The sequence below is a fragment of the Argentina silus genome, assembly GCF_951799395.1.
Source record: "Argentina silus genome assembly, chromosome: 13".
Classification (NCBI taxonomy): domain Eukaryota; kingdom Metazoa; phylum Chordata; class Actinopteri; order Argentiniformes; family Argentinidae; genus Argentina; species Argentina silus.
Genome location: NC_139667.1, coordinates 4,838,144 through 4,863,129, shown reverse-complemented (window position 1 = coordinate 4,863,129; position 24,986 = coordinate 4,838,144). Strand labels below are relative to the sequence as shown.

General features: G+C 46.9%; 2 protein-coding genes across 3 annotated transcripts in view; one reads left to right on the top strand and one right to left on the bottom strand.

The window, feature by feature from the left end:
* Positions 1–340: 340 nt before the first annotated feature.
* plk4 (polo-like kinase 4) lies at positions 341–10,117 on the top strand. The gene is made up of 15 exons (XM_083683890.1): positions 341–495; positions 1,274–1,369; positions 1,853–1,948; positions 2,121–2,235; positions 2,388–3,405; positions 3,515–3,606; positions 3,749–4,071; positions 4,409–4,513; positions 4,618–4,720; positions 4,832–4,981; positions 5,138–5,366; positions 5,679–5,772; positions 5,891–6,034; positions 6,204–6,310; positions 7,084–10,117. The coding sequence occupies exons 1-15, from the start codon at positions 466–468 to the stop codon at positions 7,181–7,183; spliced, it is 2,802 nt and encodes a 933-aa protein (XP_083540016.1). The 5' UTR covers positions 341–465; the 3' UTR covers positions 7,184–10,117.
* itpk1b (inositol-tetrakisphosphate 1-kinase b) overlaps positions 7,644–24,986 on the bottom strand; it is a 38,115-nt gene continuing 20,772 nt past the window's right edge. For both annotated transcript variants that reach the window (XM_083683891.1, XM_083683892.1), the window contains exons 5-11: positions 22,789–22,906; positions 16,175–16,273; positions 15,605–15,645; positions 15,021–15,186; positions 12,579–12,646; positions 12,295–12,457; positions 7,644–10,633 (exon numbers count right to left, since the gene is read on the bottom strand). In XM_083683891.1, the coding sequence (XP_083540017.1) occupies positions 10,302–10,633; positions 12,295–12,457; positions 12,579–12,646; positions 15,021–15,186; positions 15,605–15,645; positions 16,175–16,273; positions 22,789–22,906 (987 nt within the window). In that variant the 3' untranslated portion in view covers positions 7,644–10,301. The remainder of the gene's footprint in view (positions 10,634–12,294; positions 12,458–12,578; positions 12,647–15,020; positions 15,187–15,604; positions 15,646–16,174; positions 16,274–22,788; positions 22,907–24,986) is intronic.

The window sequence follows — 24,986 nt, the reverse complement described above, 5'->3', positions numbered from 1 at the left end:
ATAAATACATTTTTGTCTTTAAGACAAACATTTACTGAGTTATTTGTTTTTTTATTATTATTTGATTGAGATGCAATCGTGACTAAAGTGGCCTTCTAGAGTAGCCTACCTACTACCTACTGTATTTGATTAAACCTAATCCACCTCTGTGTCTGAACACAGTCAGCGGCATTAATAATACATAATCGGCAGGCAGAGGTGAGCCCCAGTCAGCGCTGATCTGTCAACAGCGCTGCTGGAGGCGCGACCTGGGAGTGGGTGTGGCTACTCCCCTGTTGCTGCGCGACGTCGGCAGTGACGAGTTAACGGGCGGATATTTTCAAAATGGAAGAAATGGCAAAGTTTTGGAGGGGAATATAAGAACATCATATATTTGTTTTTAACAAAAGTCATTTGATATATGTATGCCGGTAACATGTATTAAACTATATTTTGCACGTATTGGCAAGACGAATAATAAGCAAGATGAGTGTTTCCATCGGCGATAAAATCGAGGTGAGTTGCGAGCTATTATGCTACTTCTCAGCTAGTTAGCCAGCATGCTAATGTTATTGTTTGTAAGCAAATGTTAGCTTCGGGTTAAATGACTGGAATTGTGTTTTTAAACTACTACAGTAGCTAGGAACTTGCAATACTATTTAGCTCAGTGGAGTGCTGCTTCGAGAGGCTTGCTGTTAACGACTAACGTTAGCTAGATGGGTCCTTCACTGCTCCCCTGAGACCGCTCCGCGTTCATGTTGCCTGGAGACAAGCGTTGTAATGACCGCTTCATTAGCGGGAGCAGAGCCGGGATAATTAAAGGTTTTGGTTGGCCATATGACGGCGTCAGGTGTAGATGACTAATCGTTGCTTGGCAGTTAGTAATGTTGTGTAGCCAGCTAGATGAACATTGACGACCAATCCACTGTTGCACTAGTGTCTTGGTAGTGGTCTACATGGCACAGACCCCAGGGAAGATGTTTGACAAAGTTCTTCATTATTTCTTTCAAAACGTAACAACTAAGTACAAACTCGCCAAAGATGAGGAGAGAATCTTATCTACAACTGATGATCTAAAGATTGAGGTATCATGTGGGCGTTTAACCGCTGCTGTCAAAAACAAATGACAGCAACAGGTTCCTGTTTCTAGGTACCAAGGGTTCTGTTTTTGGAGGCAGCTCGGTTCATTATTCTAGATTGCTGTAATTGATCGTTTTGATCATCAGTAAATAGGATTTATAGCTGAGAAGTTTGCACCTTGCATGTCTGTGAATGTTTTTATTCTCATCATCAGGATTTCAAAGTTCTTACCCTCCTTGGCAAGGGCTCCTTTGCATGTGTTTACCGGGCAAAGTCAGTGAACACTGGCTTGGAGGTTGCGATCAAAATGGTAAGAATTACACCTCTTATCTCTGTACTGTCTTTCTACTATTGCATAGCTTGTTGTACTGGATAATCTTGTTCCATCCTGTTCTGGGCTTATTTTGCTCCCCAGGAACTACAAAACTCATGCTAAAGCACCAGAATTAAAGACGTTATCGTCAAACAGTCACCAGACAGTGGGGAGACATAACTGAAACATAGACTGATCATTTTAAAACCATATGTACTCTTCAGGTGGATGTCAACAAGACTCACTCTATTACTTGTATGCTGTGTGCTCCCACTACCAGGTGGTGTGTTTAATAGAACCTCCCCATATTTTCCCTCAGGTTCATGTGCCAACTACGGTCCCTATGGACTGCACTCAGCTTCTCTTTGTGGAGAACAGATTGGCTGCTAACAGCAAGACTAAAGCAGTGAATAAAGCACATATGGACTGACATATAATTGCAGCTACATATAATTGCCTCTATTATTTCCTTCCTTACAGATTGACAAAAAAGCCATGCACAAAGCTTCCATGGTCCAGCGTGTGAGTAACGAAGTGGAGATTCAATGCAGATTGAAACACCCATCAATACTTGAGGTAGGACATAATGGCGAATCTACTGTAACCACAGTTAAAATGGTTACCAAACACATTGTAATGCTGAAAAGTAATAAACTGCCGCCTATCAAGGGCCATGTGATCAGGAAAATCTCCTGATCATGCTTTAACATTAATTGTGTTCTGATTTGTCTGTGTGTGCCTTTTTAAGCTGTACAACTACTTTGAAGACAGCAACTATGTGTACTTGGTGTTGGAGATGTGCCATAATGGAGAGATGAGTCGATACTTGAAAGACAGGAAGATGCCCTTCTCAGAGGATGAAGGTGAGAGAAGCGTGATATTATATCTGAGAAGAGCTTTTTTTCTTTCATCAGTGGTAAAAATAGAATGATTATTATACAAATGATGCTAGGGCTGCACTATGTTCACATTCTCTCTCATAACAATTCATTCCTGTGTTATTGTCTCGTCACAGCAAGGCACTTCATGCATCAGATAGTGAAAGGTATGCTGTATTTGCATACACACGGCATCATGCATCGGGATCTGACCTTGTCCAACCTGCTGCTGACAAGCACGATGAACGTAAAGATAGCTGACTTTGGCCTGGCTACCCAGCTGAAGCTCCCCAGTGAGAAGCACTTCACCATGTGTGGCACACCCAACTACATCTCCCCGGAGGTGGTGACCCGCAGCGCGCACGGGCTGGAGTGCGATGTCTGGTCCCTGGGCTGCATGTTCTACGCTTTCCTGATGGGCCGGCCCCCGTTTGACACAGACACGGTCAAGCGCACCCTCAATAAGGTGGTCCTGGGAGAGTATGAGATGCCCGCACATGTGTCCCCGGAGGCCCAGGACCTGATCCACCAGCTGTTGACGAAGGACCCTGCCCAACGGCCCAGCCTGTCTGCCGTGCTGGAACACCCCTTCATGACCCAGAGCCTGGTGGCCAGGACCAAGGAGCTGGGCCTGGGGGACGAAGGCTCCATGGACAGTGGCATCGCCACCATCTCCACAGGCTGCACCGTGTCAACCTCCGGCAGCAGCCGCCTCCAGAAGAGAGCCAGGCATGTGATAGGACCCGCCCTGCCCAACCGCATGACGCCCATCCCCACCATGACCCGCCAACACAGCAATGCCTGCTATGAGGGAGGGGAGCAATGGCAGCAGCAGCAGCAGCAGCAGCATCAACAGCAGCAGCAGCATCCAGATGGGCCCCACAGAGTAGGCAGGAGCAGAGCAGCTCAGGACGGAGAGAGTGGACGACCCCACTCTCGCTACCTAAGGAGGGCCCACTCCTCAGACCGCTCGGGTGCCTCTGTCCCACCAGTTCAGGGGATGGGTCAGATGGAGCTGGAGAGGTGCCACTCAGAGGAGATGCTGACTGGCTCAGGGAGACTGGCCTTCCCCCAGTCCTCCAGCTACAGGGATGCTCCGCACCCCTTCACAGAGCACGGAAGGCTCCCCTCACCCCCTGTCAAACAAGCAGCCAGGTAAGATGTCATACTAGTGGATTTGGAGTGCAGTGCAGTGTGAGTTGGATTTCTAGATTGCAGTGTCTTAGACTGGCTAACTCATTACAATGTATCTTTATTCCCGCAGCTCTGGATGTTTATTCTCCACACAACAAGCACATCGACAAAACCTGTGGTTACAGGAGTCAGAGGTGGTACAGAATTGCTATAGTAAAGAAGGTAATTGTTGATTTCTCTGTTTTTTTTTTTATTGCTTTGTGCTGATTTTTAGAAAATGTTATACAGAGGAAAGCTTTACAGTTTTTTACATTATTTTATTTATAATTTATTAATTTATAAATGTTTTCTCCCCTTTCCTCAGGCTCGTTTCCCAGGCCCACAGATGTCAGCTCTCACAGCAGCAGTGGGAGCTTCCACAGCGGCAGAGAGCCTCTCGGTGTGCACAACTCGTGGTCTGACAAACCGACCAATCATCACCACAACCAGCACCACCTCCACCACCCTGACCCCTACAGGGAGAATGTGGTCGGGGGGGAGTTTCAACCAGCTCATGGGGGCGAGTCGCAGTGTCTGTCCAAGACCAAACCAGGTGTGGAGAAGGAGAAGAAGTCCCTGAGAAACGTGCTCCCGCCCCTGTGTGCTTCCAGGCTGAAACCCATCAGACAGAAGACCAAAAACGCGGTGGTAAGACAGACCCCCTATGAGAGAGAGAGTCCACTGATCTGCTTGTCTTTACAGCACTCTTTCCAGGACTGTTCTATTCAGAAGTCCTTTTTTGGGGGTGCTTAGTGGCGTAGCACACTAATGCGCATACCACATAGTCGCAAGATTCCTGGTTTGATTCCGACCCCTGACACGTCTTGTATGTCATCCCTCCTCTCTCTCCCATCCTACTGTCTCTATCCCAATAAAGCAGAAATGCTGTAAAAACATATAAAAAAAACAAAAAACATTTTTTTGCTTTTCTATGCTTCTACTGCTATCACTGATGAGCTGTCTTTTACGGTTTTATTTCCTCCAGGTGAGTATCCTTGATACGGGAGAGGTGTGCATGGAGCTGCTGAAGGGGCAGGGCAGCCAGGAGAGGGTCAAAGAGGTCCTCAGGATTTCCTGCGATGGCTCAATGGTGAGTCTCAGTAATAACGTGTCATGACCCTGAGAGGGAATGTGTGATAATGGTGTCTGGAATGACAGTGACTTTTATTTGACCTTTTGACCCTGCTCTTGTAGGTCACGATATACCAGCCCAACGAGGGAAAGGGTTTTCCTGTGCTTGACCATCCCCCTGCTCCTCCTGAAGACATTCTAATCTGCAGCTATGAGGATCTGCCAGGTACACCCAAATGTCACTTGCAGTGTAATGAAAAAAGCCTGATGTGAAATGATCCGGTAAAACAAACATTGATCCCGTCACTAAGAATGTGCCGGTTTTTTCCATCCACAGAGAAGTACTGGAAGAAGTACCAGTATGCCTCCAAGTTTGTGCAGCTGGTGAAATCGAAGACTCCTAAAGTCACACTCTACACCAAGTATGCTAAGTGTATGTTGATGGAGAACTCCCCCTGTGCAGACCTGGAGGTGTGCTTCTATGATGGTGAGCCTGTAGTGTCTTATAAAAAACACATCATGACCTTGAAGTAGAACATGTACTCGTATCCTCCTGGGTGTAGAGTATTATATCTGTCGTCTGACGATGACGATGATGATGATGATACTGACCCCCCTGATTCCTCCTTTTATACTCTCACAGGAGCCAAGAACCACAAGACGTCGGAGCTGGTGCGGGTGGTGGAGAAGAGTGGGAAGTCCTACACGGTGAAGGGGGAGGTGGGGCTGAGTGGCCTCAGCCCAGAGAGCAGGCTGTATGTGGAGCTCTCTGACGAGGGCCACAGCATGTGTCTGTCTCTGGAGGCGGCCATCGCTGCAGAGGAGCAGCGCAGTGCCAATGGCACTCCTTTCTTCCCCATCACCATCGGCAGGTGAGGGGGAGAGAAGGGGAGAGGGAGGGAGGGAGAGAGAGAGAGAGAGAGGAGGGGAGAGGGAGGGAGGGAGAGAAGGAGAGAGAGAGAGAAACGACGGTCTCTGTGATTGTTAATGTTGACATTCCTTTTTCAAGTCAACTCATGTACTGAACCAACTCTAAGCAGTTGTGTGAGTTCTTCACAGTTCATCAGTCAACCACTCGTGTTTTGCTTCCAAAACTGTGAAGCAATCCTGTGTCAGGCCTGTCAGGCCGGCGGCGCATGTCTTGTTTGGCTAATCTTGCGTTGCAATGTGTTTGTGTCTCCTAGGAGGCCTGCCAACCCAGACTCCCCCTGCCCGTCGTCCCAGCCTGCCCCTGCTGATGTGGCATCACCGCCCCAGCCCCCACACATCACTCCTTCAGTATGTTTACCCCCACACAATATGACAAAATGGATACCTTCAGCTATTAATGTTTGTTATTTTGTCAGGTAATTTTTTTTTTGCTAAATGTTTGGGTTTTTGTCCCCCCAATCATTAGATGATCTCCTACAATGGGTCTGACTACACCTCGACCAGCCTGACTAAGAACTGCTCCCCGCTGTCTGTCAAACAGGATCACAAGGCCAACACAGGGAAAGTGCTCAAGTCTGTCTTTGTGCCAAACATCGGTTGGGCTTCACAGGTAATGAATAGAGGGCCTCTCCAAAATGTGTTCTGACTGGCTTCTGATGAGCAGCCACACGCCACGGCTCAAGGATTCTGTCTCAACTGTTGTCTCATTGGGTAATTCTGTCTCAAGTGTTGTCTCATTGGGTAATATCGCGTTTGCCTGTGTGTGTTTGTATTGACAGTTGACGAGTGGAGAGGTGTGGGTGCAGTTCAACGATGGATCCCAGCTGGTGGTGCAGGCGGGGGTCTCCTGTATCACCTACACGTCCCCAGAAGGGCAGACCACCAGGTACGCACAACACCGACGCCTCAGGAACTGGTGTCCTTGTTATTTAGCTTCCTAACTCATTCACTTACAGTGCCCTGCATAAGTTATGGGACAGTGAAGCATTTTTTTTAATTTTATTCAACGCTTTAATCTTAAATCAAACAATTACTATGAGGTTAAAGGAGAGAATCTCAGCTTTTATTTGATGGTGTTTGTGTACATACTGGTTTCATCATTCAGAATTTACACCTTTTATGCATAGTCCCCCTACTTTAGGACACTCATAAGTAATGGGACAATTGGCTTGGCAGGTGTTTCTGGTAAGTCAGGTGTGTTCCGTCACATCATCTGTGCAGGCGTAAGAGAGCTGTCAATGTGTCATATTGATTCTCAGCTTTGGATTTGCCTTGGGAGTTTGTCAACATGAGGACCAAAGAGGTGTCAATGAAAGTCAAGGAAGCCATTATTAGACTGAAAAATCTGAAACATAGCCAAAACCTGATAATATTAATCTTCTGAATATATAAATATATTTTATTAGCAGGAGAGAACTTGTACAGGGGGGTAACAGGGGAGAAGAGGTTTAGGGTTAGTATAGGGGGGGTAGTGAGGGTGAAGAGGTTTAGGGTTAGTATAGGGGGGGTAGTGAGGGTGAAGTGGTCTTTAGGAGGGACTGTTAAGTATATGAATGAAGTAGATGAATGATGGTCTGAAATGATCAATTATAACCAGGCAGAATGGTTGTTGAGACAAACTGTCATTGCCTAAGTGCCTTTCTGCATGTCTTGCACCAGGTACAAGGAGAATGAGAAGTTGCCAGAACCTGTGAAGGAGAAGCTGCAATGTCTCTCCACCATCCTGGGGCTGTTGGCCAGTCCAGCAGCACGCCGCTGAATCACAGCCACCTCAGACAAAGCCCCTGTCACCCTGACACATCCCAGTACAGCCATGATCCAGCAGGAAGCCTTTCATAGCCTGTCTGTTGTGTTGGGGGACGCATTCCTCTCATCAAGTGTGCTTGTAAATATGACCTTTTTTCTTGTACAGATGACTAATTATGAAAAATATATATATTTTATAAAGTGTTCATGTACAGTCTCATCTTTGTAATGTTGAATAGTTTGTATACATAAGGCCTTGTCTTGTCTGTCTTGCTATACTTTTTTTACTGTTGTCAAACCATATGCTCAATGCAGTATCAGATGCATAAAAAAAGCTGAAGAAATAAACATCTGCAGGTTTGGTTGTGTTTCAGTTGTTGTTATTGATCCCCTTACACAGCTGAAGCACAGTAATGGAAATCTTAACACCAAGGACATCATTCATGAACTCAAGAAATCACACTGCTCAGATGTAGGTTCATACTTTTTCGGTTTATTTTTTTGCCCAGTTGGTTTAGCCATTTAATAAAAAAGGTCACAAAAATTGTGGATTTGATTTTTTTTCCTTATAGAACTGATACAAAACAACATATACGTATGTATGCATATGTGTACAATATACTGTATACATACACATATACTATATAGAACATTTCCAAGTAAACATTCAGGTGGAAGCTTAGAGCACAATGACATTGTCAGGTTGGAGAAATGATCAAGGTAGTAGTAGGGGTAATATTTATTTCCCATTTAGAAGCACAATGAAGAACACAACGCAGGACACAGTATAGTGGTGTACATTGATGTAAATCTTTCAACAACATACTGGGCATGGCTTAGTTATAACATATCCTCTCCTTGGTCAAGACCCATACTGCAGTGAGCCACCCAGACAGGGTTGAGAATCTGGCCTTCACTGGGAGAGGCTTTGAGAGCCCTGCCGCTCAGCTGTAGTCCCAGAGGGCTTCGGATGAGATGGCTACACTGTTTTGTTGGTCGGTCACCCTCACCTGGCCACTGGTCACAAGAGACCTCTGTTTACATTTGAGTTGATTCAGCCTCAGTCTACAGACTCTATATGCTGAGGATGACACAAAAGACCTACAGTACACTAGGACCTGGGAGGAGAGGCAGGGCTAAGAGGAATGCCCAAATCGGTACACTTTGTTGTACCCCCACTGGATGCTAGGGGGCAACCAGAAGCCTCTCTGTCTCCTTATAGTTCTGGTTGTTTCATCAGGCGACCGGAGCGGCCATTTTACTACTCTTCTGACAAATACCCATTGTTTGTTCGAATCATCACTCGCTCCTCTCCTTTATATAAAAATCATTTTCCCATAAAATCTCAATAAAATAAATTGTTGCTCTTCGTAGAAGTAAGAACAAAGACGTTAACAAAATAGAAGTAAAAAAGGATATCTCACAGTGAACATTGGGAGCAAGAATCAGACGTTTTTTCCCCCCCCCTCTATCACATTAACCTGTGACACCTCAAATGACTCAAGAACAGCAGCTGGACAATACGATGTTTACAGGGAGTTCAACTTCTGTCGTTACCAGCGAGAAGACAAGAAGAGAATGCACTGGGTGGGCTATGGGGTGCTTAACCACGTTGAATAGGAACTAACCTGTGCTAGCCGTCTGTGTGCAATTATGTACTGTATTGTAGGCGGTGAATAAGGCTGAAAAAAATAATCCTTAATAATCAAGACATAACAAGGAATCATTTCATGGTAACAAAAATAATAATTTATGTTGATTTAGTTGGCTATACATATAATATATGTTACATTACATTTAATGGAATAACATTGTTAGTTTTCTGGACACAATACTAATTAAACATACTGCACTAGAGGCCCAAAGGTTTCTGTAGAGTTTTGAATGAGCAGTTAATTAAAGAACGGGAGAGACAGTATCTGACAAATCGGATCGTTTGAAGCGTTGGAATTCTGAAATTCTGGAATTCTTCTTGAAAACACTCACAGACACAAATGGAATGTGATTCTCATCTCTCTGCACTAATGGAGGAACTCAAATAAAAGTCTGAGAGAAGCAGCAGGGACATGGACTTGTTTGTGCCATCCTGCATAAATCTAAACCACACCTGACATAAACAGCCAAAGGCGTGTATATAAACATGAGTTCAAGTAAATTTGGTCACATTAGATTAATCTTTTTCTTCTTCTCTTCTACGACTGACAATTGTTTATATCAGGTGTAATGACACATTTATGCAGACATTTTAAGCCTTTCATGCTACATACAGTATTATCTTGATCTATTTCAAATCAACTTTGTTTCTACTGAAATCCACATGATGACGACAGCGTTGCACTACTCTGAGAGCACACAGTCATTTTGATGGCACACAGAAAAATAAAACAGCATTTCAACTAATCACAATTAATCTAAAAAAAAGCCTCAGATCACAATGACGTGTTTGTCATTGTCGAGCCGATCGGAGGCCCTTCTGCTGTAAGTCAGTTACTGTGAGTGCCGTTGGCACAAGCGGCTGCCCCAGGCGAGGGGAGCAGTGTCTAAATAGCCAGACTAACAACACTACCCTACGTCTCTTCCACCCTGGCTCTACGTATGACAGAGTGGTATTGATCAGAATACAGACACATGGTTTCAATGCAGAACAGGTTGTGAGAGTGTGCCTGTGTGTCTGTGTGTGTGTGTGTGTGTGTGTTGTCTATCTAGAGCAGGCGATGCGAAATTGCCCTTTCAGTGGCACATTTTTCCTCACGGCTGCGGTAGAAGGTCAAAGGTCAAAGGTCAGACATAGCCATTCCCTCTCGCTGCCTCCTGTGGGCCCCCTTTGTTACAGAGATTTCACATAGAGAAACAAAAATCGGCGATTAAGAAGAGTTCCCAATAGTTCACATTACAGTACTGTAAGTCTTATTAAACAAAACAAAACAAAAAAATACAAAAAGGCAGAGAAGAAAATCCAACACCCAAATCACCATCATCAATATCTACATAGGAAAGGTGGGTTTTTGATTACAGATATATTATCATTAATATCATAATTATTATGACTATTATTCATTATTGTCACCATTAACATCTGTTTTTGTTCAGGGATAGAACAGGGTGGGGGCTAAAGGGGAGGAGAAGGGCAGTCATTGGGAAGATGCCTTGGTGGCTATCGTGGAGACACAGTGCTGCTGGAAGTTGGGGGACATGGCTGAGTTGCAGCCCAGTCTCTGGCGGGGGCCCTTCAGACCCCCATCACCCTCCACGATCCAGGGGCTGCTGGCCTCCTTTCCAAGCATGCTGCAGCAACCCTGGGGGGCCGGGGCTGGGGCTGTGGGTACCATAGCGCTGGGCGTCTGGGAGGACACCAGGCCTTTGGGCTGCCCGCTGGCTGGGGGGCTGTCGGGGGCGTGGGCCTGGAGGACACTGGTGATGTGGGTCAGGAGGTCGTTGAAGAACTCTGGGACACCCTCGTAACCTGGAGACAGAGGGAGGCCAGCAATGAGACCCCACTGGTTGGTTCTGTACAGTACATCTCCAGCAAAACAAACAGTGTACAGCAAAACAAAAAGTACAGTAACATAAGTACCCTGCATTCAAATTAGTAGAAGGCTTAACATCTAAAATAAAAGGCTCTTCTTGCTGCGACAAATTTGTGTGACAGATTCTTTTGTTCGTGGCAGTTAATTTAGGAGTTCTTGCATTTAGAGAACATTAAAGCTGAAAGCTGCAAGGGTGACTGTTGAGGGGGAGAGAGGGGAGGGATTAGCTCACTGCCATTCGCCTCACACGCCAACCATCAAAGGTGGCATCAGAGTGCAACCCGAGAACTGCGTTACCATAGCGACGGCCTTAGTAAAAGAGAGGCACGCTAGACTTGCTTCTGAGCGTGCTCAACGCTCGTTTAAAAACACTGCTGGTGACATCATCGAGCCTGCTGTTTCCAACACAGGTCTCGGCTACTAGGTCTAAGCAAAAACATGGTTCATGCACATAGTCACACACACACACACACACACACACACACACACACACACACACACACACACACACACACACACACACACACACGCACGCACGCACGCAAATGCCCCCTCTAAAACAATATCATTACTTAATGGTAGAGATAGTAAACTGAATCATAAGGCCAAAGAGACCAGTGGTCTAAATGTATACACATGAAAAGCCAGAGGGTAGACACACGGTGTGAGGGGGCCAGAGGGTAGACACACGGTGTGAGGGGCCAGAGGGTAGACACACGGTGTGAGGGGCCAGAGGGTAGACACACGGTGTGAGGGGCCAGAGGGTAGACACACGGTGTGAGGGGGCCGGAGGGTAGACACACGGTGTGAGGGGCCAGAGGGTAGACACACGGTGTGAGGGGCCAGAGGGTAGACACACGGTGTGAGGGGCCAGAGGGTAGACACACGGTGTGAGGGGGTCAGAGGGTAGACACACGGTGTGAGGGGCCAGAGGGTAGACACACGGTGTGAGGGGCCAGAGGGTAGACACACGGTGTGAGGGGCCAGAGGGTAGACACACGGTGTGAGGGGGCCAGAGGGTAGACACACGGTGTGAGGGGCCAGAGGGTAGACACACGGTGTGAGGGGCCAGAGGGTAGACACACGGTGTGAGGGGGCCAGAGGGTAGACACACGGTGTGAGGGGCCAGAGGGTAGACACACGGTGTGAGGGGGCCAGAGGGTAGACACACGGTGTGAGGGGGCCAGAGGGTAGACACACGGTGTGAGGGGCCAGAGGGTAGACACACGGTGTGAGGGGCCAGAGGGTAGACACACGGTGTGAGGGGCCAGAGGGTAGACACACGGTGTGAGGGGCCAGAGGGTAGACACACGGTGTGAGGGGCCAGAGGGTAGACACACGGTGTGAGGGGGTCAGAGGGTAGACACACGGTGTGAGGGGCCAGAGGGTAGACACACGGTGTGAGGGGCCAGAGGGTAGACACACGGTGTGAGGGGCCAGAGGGTAGACACACGGTGTGAGGGGGCCGGAGGGTAGACACACGGTGTGAGGGGCCAGAGGGTAGACACACGGTGTGAGGGGCCAGAGGGTAGACACACGGTGTGAGGGGCCAGAGGGTAGACACACGGTGTGAGGGGCCAGAGGAACAAACACCCACCAGGGAATGCATTGATGTCGATGACGGCATGTTGGCCTGTTTGGTTGTTGATGATGACGTCGATGCCAAACAGGGACACGCCCAGCGCCTGGCGCAAGGACCTGGAGAGCTCTCTGATGACATCATCACTGGGTGGCTGGGACACCCCCTCCACATTGTCCCTCTGTGACAGGGGGGGAAAAAGATTGACTTAATACATAATCGAAGAGACACTCAATACAGGAAGATACTTGACTACCAAATGCATGTGATACACAACACACTGAACTCAAAACACAACTTACAGATGTCAGGTCTGAAGATGACTCTGGCTTTGATACGTTGTGACTGTTGAAGAAAATTGCTTGTCTGTCTGAAATGGAGAGAAAAAACCCCAAAACAAGTTAGCTGGTTGTGATGAAACACAAACGCGATTTCTCCTCTTGACCGTCCCCAGAATGACTTGTTATCAATGTGCAGTTCTCATCTCTGGCACTAGGAGGTAGCAAAGACTAATCTGAAAAACAAACATCTACCAAAGTCCAATAAGATGAACAAAATTCTGGCAGTTGGGGCAACCATTAACAATGAATGAATAGGTGCATCAGCTTCATATCCTATTCATTCAACTCTGAGCTTTCAATAAAAAAGTGGACACTTAAGTGGACACTCTTGAATATCTTTGCTGGTTATGTAACTATACCAGTAACCCCCATCATTGTCGTACAGTATGTACCATATACACTCACAAGAACTTTGTTAGGAACACTATACTAATACTGGGTAGGGCCTCCCTTTGCTCTCAAAACAGCCTCAATTATTTGTGGCATTGATTCCATGTTTCCAAGATGTTGGAAACATTCCTTTGAGATTCTGGTCCATGATGACATGATTGTGTCACGCAATTCCGATTTTTCAGGTGCACTTTCAAGCTGTGAATCTCCCGTTCTACCACGTCCCAAAGGTGCTCTATTGGATTCACATCCGGTGACTGGGAAGGCCACTGAAGAACACTGAACTCATTGTCATGTTCATGAAACCAGTTTGAGACAACTTTTGCTTTGTGACATGGTGCATTATCATGCTGGAAGTAGCCAATAGAAGATGAGTAAATTGTGGCCATGAAGGGATGCACATGGTCAGCAACAATACTCAAATAGGCTGTGGCATTCAAGCGATGATTGATTGGTATTAAGGGGACCAAAGTGTGCCAAGAAAACATTCCCCACACCATTACACCACCTCCACCATGAGAGGGTGTACAGGTGTTCAGTGAGTGTATATAAAACCTGCAATTCCTGGCCCAGTGGCCCCTTTCACATGGCTTGATCCTATCCACATGACATGACAACATCCTATATGCTTTTCATCCATTTTAGTTCCTATTTTACATATATTCAGGATATGACTCAATATATTTGGATATATTGAATATACTAAAAGAGGCATTGACAAACGCCTAAGGCCAATTTAAGATCAACCATATGGTCATACATCACACCAAATCAATCATCATACCATCACCACCCATGTGACCGAGGGACAAGCAGAACAACCAGATCTAATTAGACTCAGTCAGGGGGTTTCCTTCAAGCAAAAAGACCCAGATTGATTTTCAGTGCTATAATTGTAGAGAGAGAAATCAATTGTTCCTTTTTTTTTCTCTTTTCTTTTTTAACAACTTCACTGCCAGGAACTCATTTGTCATCATTAACACTAAGAGACGGCATTACAGAAGGACTGAGTGAGGGAAGGGAGTGGAGGGACTTCTTATTGCTGAATCCCATCACTGTCCAAATGTGCTCAAAGGTTCTGAATGCTGTGTAGTAATACTGTTGACTGCGACGCGCACGCACGCACGCGCACGCACAGCATACCCAGGAACGCTGAGCTGAACACTAGACACAGTTCACCTCTGCTGAGAGCGTAGGTGGGAGGGATGGGACCTTATCAGCTCCTGACACCAGTCCCTCTTTCACAACACTGAGGTGGTTAGACAAACACCCAACCCCTCTCTCCCTCCCTCTCTCTACCTCCCTCCCTCCCTCCCTCCCTTTGTCTGTCTAGCTGCCTGCTCAATAATACAGAGTGCTGGGCTGGTATATGTTTAAACTGGAGGACAAAGCACCTTTTGAAAGGTTTTAGAAGTTGCAGTGACTGGACATTTCTGCCTGTGTACACAGCATAGGTGTGATGCTGCGGAATGTGCATGCGTGTGACCGATATGGGTTTGCTGCTCTACCATGCTCTGCTGTCGCATTGTTCTGCAGCACAGATGGGTGACCCTTGACTCTTTGCATAAGGCAAAGTAGACAATTTCACTGAAGCCCAAACTGGTTTGCATGAGGGCTTTTACTGTAGTGCATGCAAATGGATGGGGCAGCTTCTTCTTCTGACACATTCAAGGTCTCATTCAGGGTACTTCAGCCTCATGAATTTTGATGATTGCCGTGTGATGCTTAGAATAATAATATTACAACAAAGACATTGCGTCATATACGCGGGTTAGGCTCTTCATCTTGCTTGGACCTCCAACGTACATCAACATGACAAAGAGTCCACTGCACCTAATCAATTATCAATGGCCTTTTAAAAGAGGAAGGGAGTCCGGCCACAAGGACTTCAAGAAGCTTTTAGGAGGTCTTTTATTGGGCCTCTCAGAAGTCCTGTGCCTCTTCCTCAGCATACCAGGTACGCCTATAAACAGCCTGGTCGCCCAGGGCCTAATCCCCCCTCCTCTTCCTCACCTGCTGGTCCAGCTGGGAAGTTCTTCAGAGAGGGCCTCTCCACCACGGTGTAGGACTCCCCCACCACAAACACCTTGTAGAGCACGGCGTTGTGGTTGATGAAGCTCTGGATCACACACGGAGGCTTCACGTCCTTCAGATCCTCCTCACTGAAGATGATGGCCATCTGAGGAGGAGGAGGGGGACGACGAAGACATGGTCATCTTCACATTCATCTCAATCATTCTCTTCTCTCAATGTTATATGCATACAGTACATCAATAGAAACCTCTATGTTTACATTGCTCCTATTCTTTCAACCATTATCCTGACACATATTTCAAGTCACCACCCGTTCAAGTTTCCTGGCCCCGACTGGCTTAAATGACATGTGTACACATGAGTGTTTACCTTGTGGGCAGAAAGACGTGTAGGTATTGATTTTGGGAGAGCAGGGACACAATGAGTACTGTACTACACTTGTTTGATGATGTTGTAAGGTGCACTCAGTGTTAAATGATTATCCAGTCGGAGGCACGACCATTGATTACGCAGACCTAACGACCTGTGGTGTGACTCATTTCTGACCCCTGTGACACTCTTACCTCATGGGAGTTGGTTCCGTGGGCCACTCGTGTTTTGCAAACTGAGAGAGAGAGAGAGAGAGAGAGAGAGAGAGAGAGAGGAACAACGGATTGAGAAGACACAACGCTGGGGAAGTGTGGTAAGGCAGTAGTAGACGTGACACAAACAGGAGGTTATTTCCACACACCAGCCTTGATTTCTAACACCACCTCCACCACCACCATAAACTGTAAGCTTGGATGTATGAGATGGCCAAAGTATCTGTAGGTCTGAAAATAATTTGACTATAAATAAATCTTCCAAGTTCCAAGTTCTATTTACACAGATATACAGTAGAGTATCTAAGTATGTTGGCGAGCTCACGACCCCAAAATAATGTAGGTTGAGGCTGGCGACCCCCTGAGGGAGAACGTCTGATTTTTTAATCAGCCGGGTCTAATCGGGTCTGGGCTAGGCCCCTACATGCCCTCTCTCTCGTCTGGAGCAAGAGTTACAAGTTGAAGGTATTTTTATTACTCCACTTGGGGACCCCCGCATGGGGTCCCGACCCCAAGGTTGAGAATCACTGCCATACAGGAAGAGGGACTTACTGAAGGGGAATGTGAGTCCATGCTTCTCAATCTGCTCCAGTGTGTCTGGACCACACTCGGTGTTTAGAACCATGAATGGAGGAGAGCAGATCCTCTCATCTAGTGGGGGAGAGAGAGAGAGAGAGAGAGAGAGAGAGAGAGAGAGAGAGAGAGAGAGAGAGAGAGGGAGGTAGTGATAGCAGTGGTAAAAGGCAGTGCTTTCAAAACAATAGCAGAGCTCCACGGCAGGTTTCTCTGAGAGATTATGGTTTATGCTTGCATCCGTGACACAACATAATAGGCCCATCCTATCCACACCTTCAATTGTGATCTGTTGACTGAACAAGAAGGCCATCCAATACTAGACACACACAGGCACACAGACAGACACACACAAACAGACACATAGACAGACACACACAGACAGACACAAACAGACAGACACACACCTGTGTCAGTGCACTAGACTGCCCTCCCTGTTTAACATCACAGCCTTCCTTTTATCCCCATGGCTGGATTTAAGAACAAACACAGAGCACACAGCCGCCACCTGAAGGGAGGGGAGAGTCGGGAGGACAACTGTCTCCTGTTCAAATAAATAAACCAGGAAGATGCCAGCCTGGTCCGCCCGGAAAGCACACAGAGCAACATCACTTATACAGAGAGACACCACACCGCTGGCAAAAGAGAGAGAGACGTCAAATTAAGGCACTAGAAAACACTGAAGACACAAGACAGAGCCTGAACACTGTCTGGTCCTTATTGCTAGTACCGTCTGGACAGACAACACTGCAAACGCCATACAACTCACAAAAATTAGACAGCCAGGTGTACGTGACTGACCCACATAACGCAAGTCCTTAAAATGGTGGGTTAGGGTTTGCTAAACACAGGTGGGAGGACGGTCAACATCGTCCCTCAGGCAGAATGAAGGGGAGCCGACACCGGTGTAGTGAACCGGAATCTCTTTTTAATCATGTCTACTTGAAACTTCAAGCACAAGCTGTTGCGGCATTGTGGTGATAAGCCTTCCCCACAGTGTGAGACGTTCCGCCGTCCAAGGAAAGAACAGGCAAACACCCTGCAACTGAAACATAGAGAGTCACATCCACTCTCGTTTTTAAAGACCACGTTAAAAAGGGCTTTTGGGCTCGGGCAGCGATTTCCTAGCTATGTGTGGTGATAAGTCAGCTCATCAGACTGCTGATGACAAAGAACACAATAGAAACATGACAGTGTTTGTGTTCTGTGGGCTACGGTGGCACTCACAGTGAGAGCTGCTGAGGTCAGGAGAATCCCCTAGGCCTAAATTACACACTGACTATACTATACACAGTGTGTGCTGAACTGTAGTCGCGCGCACACACACACACACACACACACACACACACACACACACACACACACACACACACACACACACACACACACACACACACACACACAACCCATTGTGGAAGTGCAGAGCATACACAGTACACACAATGACTTGCGTTTCTGACCAGCGAGCAGAGTGAAACCCGGAGCTGTGAGCAGCTGACTCAGGAGGTGAGGAGTGATTGGAGGAAGCCCCGAGGTCACCAGGGCAACGTCTGACTGCCAAAGAGTTGAGCCATCGGCCAGCTTCCTGTTTTGAAGACCCTGTTGTTCAGCATGTGATTGGCACTGTGTGCATCACAATGGTCTGAGGCCCAGATCACCGACAAGGCTGTGGAGAGCGCTTCTTATCATGAAGAGAACCTTCCACTCTTTTGTTTTACTAATATACAGAAAGGAAGCAACGAATCACCAACAGAATCCTTCTACACCAACAACAAAAAAAAAAAAATCAATTAAACTACTCAGCACAATTTGAAAAGGAATGACTCGACGTAATCAAATTAAAACCGCTGCTTTTAGTCTGATCCTAGTGTAGACGTTGAAGCAGGAGAAGTCCCGGGCACCGCCTATTAGCCTGACTTTACTACCATTACTAGACAAGTGTGATCTTGCTCCATGCTTGTTGGTGCTCCTGCTCCACGACATTGCAGCTTATGAGATTGGCGAGACTCTATCCATCACTCCACTGAGCACTGAATCCAGACTGTCATGCTGCTGTTTTTCTGTTTTTTTGGGGGGGGGGGGGGGGGGGTCGGAATGTCAGGCTAACATCAACACAAACAGGGCATTTGTGAGAATAAAAAGAAAGAAACCCACCAACCACATATCAGAGAATTTCACCTAACTTTAACAAACAGAAGGCATTAAAGGCCTAGTTTAGGGCTTGTGTCGAGAGAGAGAGAGAGAGAGAGAGAGAGAGAGAGAGAGAGAGAGAGAGAGAGAGACAGACACAGAGAGAGAGAGAGAGAGAGAGACAGACAGAGAGAGACAGACACAGAGAGAGAGAGAGAGACAGACAGACAGAGAGAGAGAGAGAGAGAGAGAGACAGACACAGAGAGAGAGAGAGAGAGACAGACACAGAGAGAGAGAGAGAGAGAGAGACAGACAGACAGAGAGAGAGAGAGAGAGAGAGACAGACAGAGAGAGACAGACACAGAGAGAGAGAGAGAGACAGACAGACAGAGAGAGAGAGAGAGAGAGAGAGACAGACACAGAGAGAGAGAGAGAGAGACAGACACAGAGAGAGAGAGAGAGAGAGAGACAGACACAGAGAGAGAGAGAGAGAGAGAGACAGACACAGACACAGAGAGGTGAGTGTAGCCGTGACACAGAGGGCCTGTTTGCGTTAGTTTCGTGCTTGGCCCTGGCCGCTTGCCTCTGAGTGCAGGGATCAATCTCCGGCTCTGTCTAAACACTGTGTGCTCTCTGCAGACCCGTCGGAGCCACCAGCAGACGTTTACGGGACGCGTGTCCGAGCGCACAGCACCACCTGGCCCCCCGCCCTGGACCTGCTGACGGTGTGGGGGTTCGGGAGAGTACCAGACCAAAACCGTGCCAGGATTAAAAGCCCTGTTAAAATGTTGTTTAAAAAAGGCAAGATTCCGATCTAATAGGATGTCATTACTGGATTGATTCATTAGGGACAAAGAGTCCAGAGAGCTGGGGTGCCCTGATTATAGCCTATTGTCTCAGTGCTGGACTCAATGGTGGAGTCTTTTCATACAGACATGCCTGGATACAAAGACACCAGGGAAACTGACCCTCACATTTGCTTTGCAAAAGTCAGTGTGAACATTATCTGGTAAACTGCTATATTTCCAGAAATGACAGGAGATCTAAATCTCATGTTGCTATTCCTAGTAACACCCGCCTCCTCTTCCACTGCTCTCTTGTCGTGCCAAACCCAGCAATGTTTTCAATAATTCAAATTAAACTCCACTCTCTGCGCCCTCCGAATAAACCTATAATTCTCAATATCCCGCTGTAAGAAGCTTAGCCCCCCCCCCCCAATTAATATTATGAATTTTTAATCAGAAATCACAAACAAGAATTAGACTAATCTTCGGGAGAAAACAATCTCTTTGGCTCAATGCAGTGTAGCATCTCCAGTGACATTACATTGTGATTACATTCATCATTAGATAGACATCAGACAAAGAAGACATGAGATAGACATCAGTCTGTGAGGGGCAACTGAAGGGCACTAAGGGCAGTAAGGGCAGTTTCTATACAAATCAGGTGATCAATTGTTGTCTGCTGTATTGAACTAATTGCTTACTGTTCTTTACTTGATTTTGGTCCTGGATGTGTCTACATAGTCTTCAGCAGTTCCTGGCTGTTTTTTTTTTGATAAATATGCTGTGCTTTTGTTTAAATATTGATCACTTCCATCAGCAGGACAGTTGTTATTGTTGGTCGTGTTTGAACCACACAACTAAGACTTGGATTTATTTGGACACCAAAATACTTCCCACATATTAAAAGCACTCCACATAATCCAGTTAAACAAATAACTCCACAGGCTGTTTGGGATTCCACAGATGAATCTCTTTATTTAAGAGTGTCCCTTTCTTTTGAAGTGGAAAAGGAAAACTATGATGAAGAGACCCAGAATAAGAAGCTTTACTTTGTAGATCTTGACGACCGTTGCTATCTTTGAAAACACACAGAAATATCTACGCTTACTTATAAACAGAAACCAGCGGATTCCACCATCTTACGTAAACAACCACCCTGCTCTGTTTCAGGAGGCAATCATAAAACCCAGCTAGACAACACTTTGGAAAGTCGATGAGCGGAACTATGAATCACATGCTGGTGACAAGGAGGAATTACCTATTAGAGACAAACCCCCGTCTGCAGAACTACATCACATCACAAACAGTCCGGAGAGCGGAGGCGATGACAGAAGGGAAGGAGAAGTCATTCCACCCCAAAGCCGTGATCTGTCAGATGACTGAGGTGTTCAAACCACAACAAAGGTTTAACATAGGTACAACAATTTAGTTAAAAGCTTAGTTATGGACTGAGCAAAAATATATAAAAAGATATTGGGACGTCACACACGCACCCTCACACGCACATGCACGCACGCGCGCAGCTTCCTCCCATTGAGTACTATTCTGAGCCACTCAGCTGGCTCTCCATGGCCTTTGGTACTCGGTTGCCTTGGCAGCAAGCACAGTGCAGCGCTGGGGCTCCATGGACTCTACTGATAAGGAGGAGGAAATGGCCGTGCCAGGGAGTGCGCTCTGGACTTTCCACTCTTTCCACCACTCTCTATGACTCTCTATGACTCTCTACCATTCTCCACCACTCTCTATGACTCTCTACCATTCTCCACCACTCTCTATGACTCTCTACCATTCTCCACCACTCTCTATGACTCTCTATGACTCTCTACCATTCTCCACCACTCTCTATGACTCTCTACCATTCTCCACCACTCTCTATGACTCTATGACTCTCTACCATTCTCCACCACTCTCTATGACTCTCTCCACCACTCTCTATGACTCTCCACCATTCTCTATGACTCTCCATGACTCTCTCCACCACTCTCTATGACTCTCCACCATTCTCTATGACTCTCCACCATTCTCTATGACTCTCTCCACCATTCTCTATGACTCTCCACCATTCTCTATGACTCTCTATGACTCTTACCCCCTTCCCAGTCCAGTGCCCCTCCACATTCTCACTTCCTACCAACACCAGCCCCTGTTGTTGACTGAAGAAACTTAAACCTTAATCCTAGATCACAAACAGCTTTTTTTTTTGTCATGGTGATGTGATCTAGGATTATGAGAGCTTACATTTCAACCTCTGAATCCACCCTCCCAGAGCAGCAATGCAGAATAGACTGTATCTGAAAAAGGACCCACTTGCACTCAAAACAGTGGAGACCCAGTCACTTAATAACAAGGATCTGAATATGATGCACCATATCCCTAAAGCAAGTCCTACCCAGCCTCGTCTGATGAGTACTGCCCTCCCCACCTCCATATGCACACACACACACACACACACACACACACACACGCACACACACACGCACACGCACACGCACACGCACACACGCACCAAGGGGACAGAGCCTCTGCTCAACTCAGACAGCTTACAGATTCATTATGTAACCATGTCTGTTTGGACAAAAAGCCCATTTTCTGGGTTCTATTTTAAGGCGCTGACGCCACTTCACACTGAGACGTCCCCGATCCATTCCACGGTCACGACACTGCAAAGCCACATATCATGTTGTTGCACAGCATCATACACACACACACACACGAGCGCGCACGCACACACACGCACTCAGAGAAATGAGTATTATGTATGCACGCACACACATACACACACACACAGTAATGTTTCCAGATTTATGTCCCCTGCCATAATTCTCCATCAATGAGGAGCAGATAGGTCCCAGGTGTGTTTACAGTAGGGAACGCACTCCTGTTGTTAATGTCCTGTCACCCCCACTGCTCTGGTCTGGGCCAAGACAAAATGGCCACGGTGGTGAGCATATGGTTCCTGTGACAGAAGCAGGCCCCCCTCTCGGAGATAAGGTGATGCTGGCCTTGTGGGTGACGGGCCTCTCTGACTGATGAGGCTTTAGCTCATCATCACGGGGGAAACACTGTACGCTCTGGCAAAGGCAGGCGCCAGGTTCACACAGGGTTCACAGGCGGGAAGATGAGGGAACGGTGTTGTCAAAACTGGGAGGAATAGAATGACGATATTATGCTCCATTTCATGCATAAAACAAAAACAGGAAGCACAAAATAACATCCATCAGCTACCGGCGCAGAGCTAAGTGAGAGTCTGAGTGAGAGGCTAAGAAATCACCAAAACGCCTCGGCCACATCCCCTCGCGCCTTCTCTGAGGTAACTGTTACATCTATCAACCAACCAGTCAGTCAACCAGTCAGTCAGTCAGTCAGTCAGTCAGTCAGTCAGTCAGACTTCTCAGGGATCATGCGTGGTGTTCAGTAGGACTGACAGTGGGGATGATTGTGGTCCTCTGTAGCTCAGTTGGTAGAGCATGGCGCTAACAACAATTAGGTTGTGGGTTCGATTCCCGCTAGGACCATATATACTGAAAAAAACGGACTCACTCACTGCAATGTAAGTCACTTTGGATAAAAGCGTCAGCTAAATGAGATATCTAGATAGATAGACAGACAGACAGACAGATAGATAGATAGACAGAAGCTCCATATGAGATACTGGCGTGTTGGTAGGTGTGAGGTACCTTGCATACAGTCCTCTATCCTGTGGATGAGCTGGTAGGACTTGCAGCGGTCCAGCAGGGTCCTGATGGCCGGGAGGGGGTCCAGAACGATGGTCTCAGGGTGGGCATCGATGTAGTCCTGAAATGAGGACACAGACACAAGATTAGGAGAGAGCACACGTGTGAAAGCTTAAAAACGGGTACCCACAATACAACACTCTGCAGACTCATGAACATGGGTGGTCTGTTGTCATTTTAGTCTCCTTTAAGCTTCCTCATGTCCTCTTTGTGTATTTTCCGTGTGTGTTGGTGTGTATTTGTGTATTTTCTGTGTGTGTGTATTGGTGTGTATGTGCGTATTTTCTGTGTGTGTGTGTGTGTGTGTGTGATGCATGCATGCTTGCAGGCCTGGCTTGGTTACATCACCCGGTTTGCGGCCTTATATAACCACACCCCCATCGCTCTACATCCTCCTCTCCTCTTGCCATCCTCCTCTCCCTCTTCTCCATCTCCCACTCTCTCCATTTTCATCTCTCTTCCCAGTCTCTCCCTCTGCCAGCATCTCATCTCATCTCATCCTCTCTTGTCATTTACTCTCCGAGACACAAACATTGGCAGATGCACGGGCCCACACAATATGCAAACAGCATGCCCCTCCGCAGCCCATTAAAACACAACAACTCAACATTTCATACACGTATGCATTAAGACGGACCTGATGTCCCGACACAGGCACAAAAACGCCACACACACACACACACACACACACACACACACACACACACACACACACACACACACACACACACACACACACACACACACACACACACACACACACACACACACACACACTTCTTTCCTTGAGAATGACCATCCATCTGCTGAGAGTAGACTCCTGCCAGAGCTGATCAAAACAGCCGTGCGGTTATATAACAGAGAAACACGCTGCCGTCAAGAAATAAACCCAAACTAATGTTCCGGTGGTTTAGGAGAACAGACACTGTATCTGGGCCGTCACTTTACTGCCTTTCATGTGTTGAGAAAAAGACGGACAGAAAGTTGATTCCTGTTTAGGGAGTCGGGCCACTGGCAGCAAGGGCTTGGAAGCAATGAAGACAGATGTTTACACCTAAATGTTGGAAAGGGCCAAGAGTAGGATTGTAGGAAAATATGAATTGTATTTATACATAGTCCCAAGTATTTGATGGTATAAAGGCCTACAAAAACAAGTTCTTGCTCTGGGAGTTGCACATTAAGGCCGTTGTTGTGGCATTTTCCCTTCCAAGTGCCCCAAGCATACATTACCCACCCCCCCATGGTCAACGGGATGTCGGAAAACCCTGTAATGTTTGTGCAATAATAAACTGTGGACTCAAACCCTAAACTAAATCAACAGGATGTAGTGACAGTTATGATCATAAATGCTGTTTGTTTCCATGACACTGAATGACTGACTGTGTTGTGTTGTGTTACGTGTGGCGATCAGTGGGGGGGTCAAAGTTCAACTCTAATCTGACTGGGAGGAAATATGCCTGCTGCTGGGAACACTGTCCGTTGTCATGGTGCTGTGTGACATTTGTGTTAGCAATAAAGCAGCCCATGAACAGCAAGTTGGGGATATTCTGAGTCAGAGAGACTGAACAGTCTCTGTAGTTGTCTCTTTCAACTATCGTCATCTTCAGCCAAAGATTTACCAGACATCATTACAAAGGGTTGGATCTGAGGCCGGTTCTACTGATCATCCATCCATGTCCTCACGAATGGAGATGAAATGAACTGAGGGTTCTGTGCAGGATGTGAATATCAATGTTGATGGATACAAATTGGAGGAGAAACGTTTCGTTTTTGTTTGGTTAATTATTGTGCCTTTGGCTTTTGCACATCCCCCTCCTTTCTAAATGAGCAGTCAGCAGCAGGATGCCGTGACGATGTGACTCTGCAGAGCCCTCTGAGTCACCGGAGAGAGAGAGAGAGAGAGAGAGAGAGAGAGAAGGGGGGAGTGTGAAGGGGAGTGGGGGATGAGAAAGAGGGAAATAGCAGTGGGGTGGGCGTGAAAGGAGACATCTCACACCTTCTCAGGCACAGCCAGATCTATACATACACACATGCACGCACACGCACACACACACTCAATTGGGCTGTTCCTGCTATGATGTGACTGACAAAATTACGGCACACCACACTCGCTGTTCCTGTGAGATACAGAAATACATGAC